We start from the raw sequence: 13,273 nt of genomic DNA, 5'->3' as shown, positions 1-13,273 counted from the left end.
CTAAGACGAAAGCTCTTAGGCGGCCATTGCGAATGTCTGCGAGAAACAAGCCTTAAGATTATCATCACCAGTATCAAAAAATAAATCAAAACCAAAACTTCACAAAAAAATTGAAACTCACCCAGAAATCATCAGCAACTTTAAAGGAGAAGATTGAGCAAGAGTGGAAGAGAAGAAAACCCTAATGGGTTTAATCAATGGAAGCAGAAACCAAAAATCATAAGAAAAATCCTTAACTTGGCACTGGTTTTCCTCTTTAACAGCAGAAACCAAAAATCATAAGAAAAATTGTGCAAAAATACCAAAATCAACTAACAAAAGCCATAGATTTAGAGGTTTCAAACCTATTACAATAATACAATGGTTTTAATCAGTTGTCCAAAAGAGGAGCGATTCAAGTGGGCGATTGATTGAGAGTGGTAAAAGAACACAGTAGAGAAGTAGAGATTAATGGAGAACTTAACTTGGTGGTTTCAAGAGCGTGAATTCCTGCAATTGGAGAAGAAATCGTTGCCTTGGGAGAAGGAATCGATGCTTTGGGAGCAGGAATCGATTTCTTGGAGAGGAAATTGGGAGTAGAAAAATAACCCAGTAGAGAAGTAGAGATTAATGGAGAACTCACCTTGATGGTTTGAAGTAGAGATTAAACCGAGAATTCCGTATTCTTCAAAATCTGCTGGGCGATGAAATCGTCTAGAAGGGAGAGAAATTGGGATTTCTGTTGGCGATGAAACATGATAGAGTTTTGATTTGAACGGTTTAGGGGTCGCTTTAATAGGTTGTACTATTAGCAATAGAGGTGGTTTTTAAGTAATTTGGCTTTAATAGGTTGTACTATATGCTTAAAAGGTTGTTTTTAAGAGTTTAAGAGTTTTAAGAGTTTTTAAGAGTTTTAGCCAAATGCTTTATAATATAGTATAGATATATATATATATATTTAAATCACTTGAAAACTATTTTGAAAATATTTGGTTATAGTTTATGGTTTTTAAGGGAAAACCGGTGTTCTCTATAACTGAGGCTCTGATACCAAATCTGTAACACCCCATTAAAGCGGAAACACGAGATGTAACAAGTAAGCGAGTCACAACAACAGATATTAAATAACACCATTCAAGTTTACAAAATTCGAATTTAACATCCATAACCAAGTTGGAATAGAGTAATTCTTTACAAAAGTTTCAAAATGAACTTAATCGGTGTCGTCACATATATGCTCCAAAAACTTCATTTCTTACTTATTTCCTGAAAAGCATGAAACATAAAACAACGTCAACTACAAAGAGTTGATGAGTTCACAGGTTTTCACATGCACAAAAATATTTACCATGCATAAATCAATTCTTGCAAACTAATACATAAACTTGCACACGATAAATGTAAATCTATAACGATGTTTAAAACTTTGAGACGATATTGAGCCTTTCCTGACCAATGTGCCCCATTATTTTACGAACTACCATAAAGTGGCCCGCGCTCACTAAGGTACCATGGTTCATATCAGTACTACTTCAGCGGTGGCCCGTTCGCACACATGAGTAGACTATTAAACATAGGTAATGTGCACCCGTTTTTGGGTTGGAACTGTCAACACAATAGCGGCTATCCACAATTACCACGGCCCCGGAACGTGCCCGAGTTAACTAGTAGCGTTTACGGGAGGGGACTTTTTAAAATATATCCTCTCAAGTACATCAATTTACCATTTATACCATAGTGCAATACAGTCAATTTTTTATGACTTCAAAAAATCTTGACTAAACAGTTCTTTAGTCCAACAATTTTACAAATAAACAGTATAGTTTGCATAACTTCATGCTTTTCCCCCAGTTTAAATAAACAAAAAGCATTAAAAGTGGGGCCGTGAATACTCACAAGTTTGCTGATGAATATCCAAGAATTTGATGACGTTTGAAGCACTACACGTCCGCCCTAACTTTCCTAAACAGTCCGAAATCCAAAAATTAGATCACCTATCGGGTCTCGATAAAGATAATGTCAAATTATATGTTATGTAATGCCAATGAGTTTTTATGAATTAAAGTTGATACTTATATCATTTGCTCTTAAAATAGTCCAGAAATTATACATTTTAAAATCAAAGTCCTTTGCACAGAGAGTTACCACTTGGACATAATGCAAATTTTGTTTCTGGAATTTTTGGTCTCACAAATCACCGTTAAAAGGAACCTTCCAAAAGTCATTTTGTGTCCAAATTTTTATACCATCAATAATAATGAGTTAAATAGATTTTTCCCAAATATCAAGAATTTTGGATGGGTTTAAGGCACTCATCATTACCCTACAACTTTGAGTGACATAGTCCCCAAGACAGATTGCACGTTATTCGAGTGACGGCCATTTGGGGGGTCTAAACTCATCATTTTTCAGTGATTTTAATTTTATTTTAAAGCTAACAGATAAGGATAACTTCCAGAAAAAGAATCACCCATTTTTATTGAGTTTTGAAGAAGATATAATCGTTTTAAAAGGCATGCAAGATTCTGTCAGCAATGCTCTTTTTGCACCATAATCTTGTATCAAGAACTTGAAGGCTCAAAACTTAATATTTTTGAGTGAGACTAGTTTCATTCGAAAGATAACTCATTAAAATAAGTTCTAGAAGAAAAATAAGCCATTTTGGAGGAATATCCAGAGAGATATGGTCGTCCAAAGTGGGTTTTACCTACTTTATTTTGTTTTAAACACTTGAAGGTTCAAAGCTTACTCTTTTTATGGACAAAAACCCACATGCAAGCACTTTTTCCAACTTTTCTTGAGTTCTAATGTTTGTAGGTCATAGATTATCATCATTTTGAGAACATTTTCATGTCATTGATGTATAATCTCCCATCTTAGATTCTCTAGAAAGTTTGTTTATAAAAAGGAGAAAGAAGAAAAGTGTAGAAGATGAGAAATCATGCCGAAAAATAAGGATAATGTAACTAGTCAATTACCTTTGCTTGCTACTTCTTGAAGTGTTGAATGTTCTTCAAGTTGATGGAAGTTGAGAGGTTTTGGAGGGTGATTTCGGTTGGAGCGAAAGAGAAAATGAAGATTTCAAAAGAAATGGGGTTTTTATATGTGTTTTAAATGTGAATAAAAGGGCCGGCCTCTTAAGGCCCAAGTCCATAACAATAAAATTTTTATTTTTCTTTTAAACAAAATAAAGCCCATTTTAAATTATAACAAAAATACATTTTTTAAAATATTGATAAAAATATCATTATTAAATCAAAGTTCCACATTTTTGGTAAAATTATTTGGACATTAAAATGAGACTTTTATATTTTAATTTGGACTTTATAATATCAACTTTATTATATTTGGAGCATTTTTTAATATATTTGGCATTACATAAGTTAACTTTATCAGTTACCCGTCGAAACAAGGTTTTCTGAACTATATTTTGGGAACTAAGCCAGATGAATTCTAATCATCATGACTAGATCCTAATAAAATATAATTCTAAATATAAGAACCTTATAAAGGTGCTAACCTGACGCTCCAAAAATGACAGATGTCACATATAGCAAGTAATCTGGACAAGTTTTCTCTTCAAATTTCTCCCAAATTTTCAAAATGGCCAAGAAAGTAAAATGATAACCTCTCACCCCTTTTATACTCTTTCTAAAAAGAGCATGGCGGCTAAACCGCCTCTAACCATGCATCCCTTATGCATGATATACATTTCATGCTTGCATTCACATGCATACATGCATCATACATTCATTCATGCATATAAATACCCACATATTTGTTGCATACTCATTTATGCACATAATTTCACACACTAGTATAACCAAATATAAAAATTTATCATGTTGTAACATAATCAAAATAATCACATATTAATTACCTCAGGTGATAACCAATATCCGATTATCACAGTTGGCTTCAACCCAATTTTTATACCGGGTGAAGCCTTCAACTTTATACGAAATCCTCCCCGAAAAACGCAGATCACGTTGGAGGATTTTTCTCCAATGACCATTATCTCTAAATCGTGGTTAAACCAAGTCAAAAACCGATTTTTTTCAAAATAAAAACAGTTATTTTCCTTCTTCTCTCTACTTTGTACCAAAAAGCGAGGCTTCTTCTGCTCCGATGCGGTGTGCAAAGTGTGCCTCCTTGCACCACTTTCGCGAATCCCGTCCTCGGCCACCCGCGCGCGTGTGTGTTGGGCCTTCCACTCAAGACCCCCACCATGAGTCCATGTTCAAAGCCCACTTCTAGAGAAAGCCTTATAAGCTTCTCTAGAAATTCTTTATCTACCAATGTAGGATGGAAGACAAACTTCCAACCCACAAAATTTCCAACACGCCTCATGAAGAACTTACTATTACCACATGAAGGACTGATCGACGTAACAACATGCAATTTTGAGTCATCTGCAACTGAGTGATAGTAATGACTTTTTCTGGTAGCTCAATCTGCTATGCAACATTAAAATTGAAACAAATGAACCTGGCACCATTTATGATCCCGTATAGGTCCACTAGGAAAGCTTGGTAGATCAATTGCGATTGCAATTGGTTTTAAGCCTTGTTGCTTGCATTATGTAGTCTTCTAGGGTATGTGATTTATCTTTATGTGCTTTGCATTTTATACCTTTTACTTTTAGACATAGATTGGATACAACTAGTGTCTATATCATGTCATTTGTGTTTGTCAAATGATAACAAGCTCAGTACTGATTCATTTATGCAGGATCATTTATGCATCATTTTGGTCAATCATTTAATAATGCATTTGCACAGAACTGATTTCAACCTTTTTGCATCCTGGGTTAGAATTAAAATATACAAGTCAATTTTATTCATGTCAGGGTGATGACGTTGTTGGTTTGGATATAACTTCACTGGATGCGCTCCAAAACCTATATGTTGAGGCAATAACCAAGATCTGCCATGCAAAGGTAACATGCAATAGTGTGAATCTAACAGTTGATATTGGTTGCAGTTTTTCTATTTGATACACATACGGGCATAATCAAATGAGAACCACAAAGAAGGTTGAGAACTATGAGTACCGGTCATGTGTTGTGTCACACTGCGAGACAATGCATGTGAAAATGTAATGTTGTTTCACAATGTGATTATTTTTAATGTCTATTTACAGTATTTTTTGTTTCACAATGTGATTATTTTTAATGTCTATTTACAGTATTTTTCACATGCATTCTCTCACAAACGACACGTGAGAACTTGTGAACTTGTTCTCAACCTTTTTGTTGTTATCACTTGATTAATCCCCTGTATATACACTCCAAGCACGATTCAACTTTTCCTCTTTACTAATAAGTGGTTGATTTGTTGGATGAAGCAGGCATCATACAGGTGAGGATGCTATGTTAAGTTGCCCAGCAAATTACTTGCAAGCATTAGCAAATATAAAGCAAAAGCCATGAACCTGGATTTAAGTAACTAGCTGCAGAAGTCTGTCTGTATTTCCTCAAAAATTCCATGTACTCAGCATATACATTTGCCACTACTAAAGTTACACCTTGTAACCGAACATTATGTATTTACTGGCTATATATAATAATTGCTTGTAGCGGTTTTCCATCAGAGTCTGGAAGCTCTTCATTTCTCAACCTTCTAATTAGTTCTCAAGCCAAGCCACTTTGCAGCAGAATAGGCTTTTAAAATGCCCAAGTTGGGCTCGTATGGTTTGCAAAGGCCTCCATTATCTGGATCTCCATCATCAAGTAGGCTGTTAATCAACAACAAAAAGTTCCTGATGTAACAAAAGCCTTCCTCTATTGTTTTCTTTTTAATAGTTAAGGAATTATAATAAAAAGACTCAGGACTTTGGGAGTTCGTTGCAGTTTGCAGGAGCCCATCCTATCCGTTGTTTTTCATTGTCATAGATGATGATTTTGTCTTGCAATGATACATCTGCAAGTACCAAGTAGTAAATGATGCACATATGGACGGATATATGATACTTTCCTTGGATTAATATGTCTTTTTAAGCTTTACCTCCAATTATATTAATGCTCTCCAGGCCTACTTCCGAGCCATTCAAGATGCCAAGGCAGGCGTTTCCATGTTTCTGGGAACAAGGTATACAAGTGTTAAACTAGATTCTGAAGTATTGAGTTGTTTTTTTTAATTTATTTATGTTGACAGGACTTCTTACGCTGATGATGAGATAAGCTTCAGGGTCCAATTGGAACTCAACATTCTTTGCAAAGCTCAGCTTTAATGGCTTAAATAAGTTTTTGACATCATGAATGTACTTGAAAGGTTTTGAGCCTTTCCAGCATACTGGGAGGCTTTTATCTTCATTTGCAATATAAACCTGCTTTCCTTTCATGTCCTTGATAATCTGCAGCCAAATGTTTTGATATTAGTGACAAAAGGGTAAAACAGAGAATTGCTAACCTCATGAAATATCAAAAAATCCTCACCATAGAAACTAAAGCTTTATAAGCTTGTGCAGTTAAGTAAGTGTAGGTACTTCCACTATCAAACACTATGTGAAGACCTTTTACCCCACTTGCTTTTCCACCAAAATTGAGCTCAGCAGTTCCCAAAGAGTAGTGTTTTCTGAAAAGAGTATGGAGGTTTTGACATCTATTTATAATCTGCAAGAGAATCATATGCATAATAATTTAAAAAACTTCTCACTCTATTTCGGTTGTTGACACAGGTGCCCAGGTGACCCCTGAAGAAGGGACAAGTTCATCGCCAAAAAACAGATATCCACCTCCTTGTGAACTAAGGCAATGACCCAATACGTTTCTTGTTATACCAAGTTCATGCAGTTGGCACAAGATGCTGGCTTTGCCTATGCCTAGACCAAGAATCCCATCAGTGTAAGGTGGATCCATTGAGGCTGGAACTTGTTGATTATAACCACATCTGTGTGTATATATATATATATATATGAATGACACTATTAAGAGTCATGCATTCAAGAAACATGCAAATGAAAGAGGCTCACTCACCCAAATGCAAGACGAGGATTGGCTATACTTCCATTAATGAATTGCAATGGAAAGGAGTCGGTAACCAATACACCAACAGATGATCCATTATCGGCATACACAACTTCATAGTCACACTGCTCCTTTGGAGACCCACAATCGTGTTGTTCTGGCCAGTGAACAGATGCACACAGTGGATCCATGCATGTCACAAGGTCTTTGTCAGGCTTATAAAGCTTGTGGGGAGCCTACACAATGAGATACCAAATATAAACAAACCAACCTATAAAGTTAATCCTAAATTAACCCGAAATAACTCTAAACAAATAAACCCTAAAGTTCATTCTAAATTTTATTAGAGAAATTCAAGAAGAATCAGTGACAAACAACGAGGAAAATGTGTATAATCGAGATTAAATACTGCATTTATCATACACTTATGCAATATAAGTTATTTCTTATTTGTGTTTAAATTAAAAATATAAATAATTTAAAAAATATTCAATATTGGACTAGTTAGAAAGGCACTCACTAAATTACTTATGGAATCTAAAATCTTGAGGTTGATTACGGCCCCTTTGATGAAAGGTAAGCGGATAACCATCATTTTCAAATGTAATTTGGAGACTTTACCCAAGAAATGGATAGGGATGGCCCTAGGACAGTCAAGGGCACAAGTTAGCGAATTGGTTGAGGAAAAAGGAAAGCCTCGCGACCAGGCACTCTTGCCCCCATGAGACGTTTCTAATGGTGTAATTTGTAAAACAATACGTATTTTTAATGTATTTTAGCTAATAATTTATTTATTTATTCAAGATGATATGGGTAAAAAGTAAAAATTGAAAAAGGAAGGGAAGGAAATTAAAACCACTAAAGTCTTTGAAGGGTTAAACAACTAATTGATTTCCAATTTATTTATTAATTCTTCATTTAAACTCCCTAAATGTTTTAATGTTTATGGTTTTAACCCAAAAAAAGTTATGATTACACCCAAAAAGAACTTATTGTTTCACACTTATATACCTTATAAAATTTACACTCTAAGCCCTACATTATTATATTATGGTTTCACAGGCAATCATACCTAGGTCCGCCCCTGGTAGTTGGCGATTCTAATCGCACCATAGAATAATAGGTATGTCATTAGTTTTTCAAACGTTATATATAACATTTAACTAGCAAAATCACATCATGACGCCTTTTCGAAAATTTAAAGAAATTCAAACCACAGAAGAATTACCGGGGTGCATTGGGTGCAAGGCGCATCACACTGAAGCCAAGTCAGATCACTGCCAGTGTCTATATCAAGCCAGTAGGGTTTTGGTGGATTCCCTATGTTCACTGTCACATGATAGTACCTGCATACACAAATGGACCTCATTTGCACTTAATCCTACAAAAGTTGACCTACTGCAGAAGAACATTATCTAATTCATCCATTCATCAATTAGTGTTCATCCCAGCAAAACCTGACATTTTGCCCATTACCATTATACTTAAATTCGCAATACGCTATTTGCAAAATTGGAAAAAAGGCAGGAGCAGCTAGTTAGCTACACGGCTGTTTGGTGCTCCTATGTGAACAATGTGTGGATTAATTTGTCTGTATAGATTGGGAAAGTTTTTGTTTGGGAGGACTTTTTTCATAAATATAGGAGCATTTTTTTTAATGGAAAGGGGCAGGTACGGATAAAAACTTGGCCCTCTAGAAGCTTACTGAATAAGCAATCACCAAACAGTCATTGCATAGCTGACAGAAGAAGTTGTCTCATTAAACTGTTAACAAATATGTCCTTAGTCCTTCCAAGGGGAAAAGCACTAAGGTCATCACCACCATTGTTGCCTAGTACCTCTCAATGCCTTTGCTCAAAACAAAAGAATCTTACCCTACAGTTAAAAACCCTAACCCTGCCACCCCACCATCACCGGGAAACTACTACTGAAACCTAAATGCCAAGTGAAAACAAAACTGAAATGGCTGGACATGATGAGCTTGACTGAGGAATAACATGCCAAACAACATCCACAAAAGGCTCTTCCTGGATTATGGATTGTGAGATACATACGGTGATTGTTGTTTTGCTATGTATTTCACCATTATGCAGTCACTCTTTGGTGTTTCATGCTTTGTTCATGGTAGATAGTGGCTCTTAGAGATCATATCTAACATAACCTCTGATGTTAGGGATCTGCATTTTAAGCAACTATCATTGTCATCGGGTCCGTGTCCAAGGAAAGAAACACAGCAACAAGCTAAAGATAAAATATATTATAGAATAACATAATTATCATGCATATCTAATTCCCCATCTCCTGTTAGAGCATTGTTGGGGTTCTAATCCGGTCTTCCTTCATGCACAACATGGACGTCAAAAATTTAAGGTGGGAGGGTTTGTGACATCATGTGCCACATTGGTGATCATCGTGAATTTTGTCTATTATTGGCTATGCACTACCAATAACTTACCAGTTAATTGGATTCGGCTTTAGAATCTATATATGCTCTCCAAAAGAAACAAGAGGATCCGCAACTGGACAGAAAAGAGAGATCCAAATGTAAGAGATATAAAACATCAATGCCCCCTTTTGTGCCCTTTAGTAGTCCATGAAGGAACAGCAGATTGCTCTATGATCAAGTTCAAATAGCTCGAATCCAACATCATCAACATAAGAAATGGACTAAAGAGGGGAAGAGATAGGAATGGTTTTGAATTTTACCCTTCAAATAAAAATTTGATAAATGGAGCATGAGATTGGATCAAAATAGAAATACCACATGAAAATCAGAATGCTAATTGCACCAGAAATGGAAGTGAAAGGGAAAATGAGAAATGGAAGTGCTCCCACAAGATCACGTCCCAGCTACCACGCACGACCATGTTTTTATTTGTTTTGAAACAGATTTTGTTGACTTTTTGGTGAACAGACAACTAAATGGTCTACAAGAAGTCTATGAAACCCACAAAGTCGGGTCAAGCCAGAACTTAAAGTCCAGTAAAATCAAAAGCACTCCGGCGTTCATCAATTCGTACAATCAATCAAACCTAAAGCGGAAAACAAATGCCTATATGTCTACCAAAATACATCAACTAAAACCATTCAACAGAGGAAATCTGCCAGATTCAGTCTCTTCTTTCCTACCTTCCATTTATTTAAGTCAAGCCTCTCTCTTTATTTTCCCCCTTTCTTCCAAACCACTTGGACAGTCCATTAGATTCTTACAACACTGGTGTTCTTCTTGCTTTTCCCATATTTCCGACTTTTTTCATTTTATCAAAATAGATTCCTTCTATAGTAAAAAAACAAAGATGAGCCTTTCATCCATGGTTTTATAAATCGTTTTGCCTTGAGGCGAGGCGGCCCAAAATCGCACTTGAGGCGGCGCCTCTTGGGCCCTGGACGAGCCTTACGCCTTGCTTCGACGAGGCGTTGTTGAGGCGTACACCCCAGATGGTTTTTTTGGCTTCTCTTTAAGTAGCTGAAGCTTCTGAACCCTTTTTGCTCATAAGATAAGTAAGAAAGCGTTGGTGGGATCGGCCGGCCGCCTGGAATCAAAAGACTTTCGAACCCGTTGAAGATCCTTGTGGTTTTTTATAATCTTTATGGCAATAGTACTTCTCTTTATAGTATAAGTGTCTTTTTTATTTTAAAAAACTGAAAATTCAAAGCCTAATGGCCCCAATGTCTACTTTTAATATTTTAAAGCCCAAGAGCTAGTATTTTCTCCTCCCATCCAAAAAGTGTCGTGTGATCTTTCCTCTTCCTCCAAGCAACCAATTTTTCCACACCCTCTTAGCCTATCTCATGCTTTCACTTTTTCTTCTACCAAGAACCACTGAACCAACATCCTTAGTAATTTAGTATTATATATATATATTGTATATAAATGTGTGTATATATATACTTGTGTCATATATATTTTCGTCAAGGGAAAACGCCTCGAGTCCCGATTCCGCCTTTTAAAACAAACCAAAGAAAAAAAAAACTCAATCAGTGACCTGGTTTACCACTAACTAGATCTAGAAAATTTTAAGCATCTCCCTAGTTTTGCTTTCACATCTACTTCTTTCTCTCTTCACTTCCCTTTGCAAAACAATCAACCATTTATTACAGAAAAAGAAATATGATTCTCTCTATATGGACAGATCTCTTCCTCTCCAAAGAATTTCAAATCCTTAAGAGGAAGAATGAACAAAATGCTAGTCTTAATTTGTTACTTGTCAAAGATTATCGTCCTTGAGGATCGGTCAACTGCAATTTAAACATTTGGTTCAACCCTCAAGATTATTTGGCCAAGTATTCTTTCTTTCCTATCAACAATGATTACCCTACTACTACTGAATTTAGTTCAAAACCATGTGGCTATGGATCCATATTATATACCTGAATTATCCATGCACTCCTACTCTATTCCTCAACCGTTACCTCAAGTATTAGTATTACTCATCTTGACTGATCACGCAAATCCTACTTGCTATCTTTGGTGTATATATATATATATCGGAGAGAACTAGTTCAGGTATCCACATAATAAGAAAGAGGTATCCCCATACTCCACCCCTGCATTATACTTCATAGGTTTCTATACTAAATAGGTGGTAGTATATATATATTATATATATATATATATATGGAAAGTGAGGTAGTCGCGTTTGATGTATATCAATAATTAATAGTCCAATCACATAATCGGTTGGATATCCAGATTAATAAAGAAAAAAAATACAAATATCTGAGCAGGAACAGAAAGGGGAAATCAAGAAAAAGCAAAAAGTGACTTGGACGTAAAGGGTCTATAAACTTGAATCATAAAAAGACCCAGAAAATTCACAACAGTTGTAACAGAAGAACATCAATTGATCTATACATATAGTCCACAAGGCTCGTAATAAATCAGACAATAATTTTGTAGAAACAGATTAAAACTAAAACCAATTACGCAGGCTTAATACTGATATCAAGAATCCTGAGAATTGAGCGTGTACCCTCTAGGATAAACATTTCCGGTGACTGGAAGAACTACAGATGAGGTGGATCGATCGATGGAAGTTGATTTCTTGGTGGCCCTGGGCTGATTAGCAGCAGAATAGCATCCTTGGAATGCCGCATAGAGAGCTAACACGTAGAAGATGATCTTCATTCTTGAATGCAAGTTGAATTCATTACTCGATTGAAGTTTGTTGAGAGAGGAGTTGGACTTGGTGGTCTTCGTCTCTACGTGTTTGTAGAGCGTAGAGGGAGGCGTCGTGTGAGGGGGCTGTTAATTCTTGTATTTTGACCACCAACAAAATATTCACTCCTTACGGTCGGTGTAAGCCACGTGTTTTTTCTTAATAGATAGATACAATCGGGGGTGGTAATGGTATTAACTCGTGAGGTTACGATAATATCATCTTTAAAATAATTGTTATAGAGTAAAATTTGAAGAGCAAATGTGTGTGACAATTACTCATTAACATTAAAAGTCTTTTTAAGAGGATTTGATAACGGTCTAGAACTATATGCTAATTTAAATTATCTAATTATGCTCGAGAATAGTGTTGGAATTACCCTATAAATGTTTGACTAATATTAGTAGCTTGTCTAATTAGAGTCACTATTTTAATTGAAATCTCATCTAAGGTGACAAAATCACGATTTTAATTTTATAAAAAATTTAATTGAAATCTCATTTTTGAGGTTACGAAAAAGAAATGTTCTATAATATTTCTAGTGAAAATTAGAGGACTACGTAAGTTGTAGTAACAATCTTGGAAGTTTAATGCGATGCATGAAGAACCACATCACCAAGCTAAGATAATGGAATTTCCTTCATAAAAAATAAAATTAATATCAAGTGGGGTCGATGACCCACATATCAGATATTAAACTGATAAAAATACTACATTTTATCGTAACATTCTATAATATTTGAATTGTAATTAGAGGGGTGTGTCAAACCTTGATAGTATCAATACAAAGACGACAGATAAATAACTACCTCATGTTGCCAAATTATCATCTTTGGTTTCACTTATATCGTTGCACTATAATTTTTACCATTTAGTTGGTTTTGATTCCAAACATGGTGTAGATTTCAAAGACGGTGATCCAAAATAAGACAATCCTATGAGCCAAATCTCATGATTTGACACAAAAGCCTGATAAAAATATTACACTTTATCGTAACATTCTATAATATTTAAATTGTAATTAGAGGGGTGTGTCAAACTTTGATAGTACTAACACCAAGACGACAGATAAATAACTACATCATGTTGCCAAATTATCATCTTTGGTTTCACTTATATAGTTGTACTATAATTTTTGCCATTTAGTTGGTTTTGATTCCAAACATGG

The 13,273-nt window shown here is 35.4% G+C and overlaps 1 protein-coding gene and 1 non-coding gene across 3 annotated transcripts; both read right to left on the bottom strand.

Moving 5' to 3' along the window:
- Nucleotides 1-5,422: 5,422 nt before the first annotated feature.
- On the bottom strand, nucleotides 5,423-12,149 carry LOC112523168 (aspartic proteinase Asp1-like). 2 transcript variants are annotated; one of them, XM_025132652.1, is made up of 9 exons: nucleotides 11,920-12,147; nucleotides 8,175-8,292; nucleotides 6,956-7,182; nucleotides 6,636-6,869; nucleotides 6,416-6,554; nucleotides 6,145-6,333; nucleotides 5,985-6,057; nucleotides 5,813-5,900; nucleotides 5,423-5,715 (listed from the first exon to the last, which is right to left on the bottom strand). In XM_025132652.1, the coding sequence occupies exons 1-9, from the start codon at nucleotides 12,072-12,074 to the stop codon at nucleotides 5,601-5,603; spliced, it is 1,338 nt and encodes a 445-aa protein (XP_024988420.1). In that variant the 5' UTR covers nucleotides 12,075-12,147; the 3' UTR covers nucleotides 5,423-5,600. The 2 variants fall into 2 exon arrangements, with proteins under 2 accessions (XP_024988420.1, XP_024988421.1); XM_025132653.1 differs by lacking the exon at nucleotides 6,636-6,869 and having other exon boundaries at nucleotides 11,920-12,149.
- A 507-nt stretch (nucleotides 12,150-12,656) lies between these two features.
- Nucleotides 12,657-12,844, bottom strand: LOC112523984. Its single transcript, XR_003070315.1, has one exon. It is a non-coding gene; the product is annotated as a U2 spliceosomal RNA (small nuclear RNA).
- Between the last annotated feature and the right edge of the window lie 429 nt (nucleotides 12,845-13,273).

This window comes from Cynara cardunculus (assembly GCF_001531365.2).
Source record: "Cynara cardunculus var. scolymus isolate 2C chromosome LG 12, CcrdV1, whole genome shotgun sequence".
NCBI classification, from domain to species: Eukaryota; Viridiplantae; Streptophyta; class Magnoliopsida; order Asterales; family Asteraceae; genus Cynara; species Cynara cardunculus.
This window is presented reverse-complemented; position numbering and strand designations above follow the sequence as displayed.

Bases quoted from the DNA above. Each gene is read 5' to 3' on its own strand.
- LOC112523168 (XM_025132652.1), bottom strand. From the start codon at position 12,074: ATGAAGATCATCTTCTACGTGTTAGCTCTCTATGCGGCATTCCAAGGA. The intron at 6,334-6,415 runs GTGAGGATTTTT...ATTTGGCTGCAG, and splicing joins ATAAAGCTTTAGTTTCTATG to ATTATCAAGGACATGAAAGG. The intron at 5,716-5,812 runs GTCCTGAGTCTT...GTTGATTAACAG, and splicing joins AACTGCAACGAACTCCCAAA to CCTACTTGATGATGGAGATC.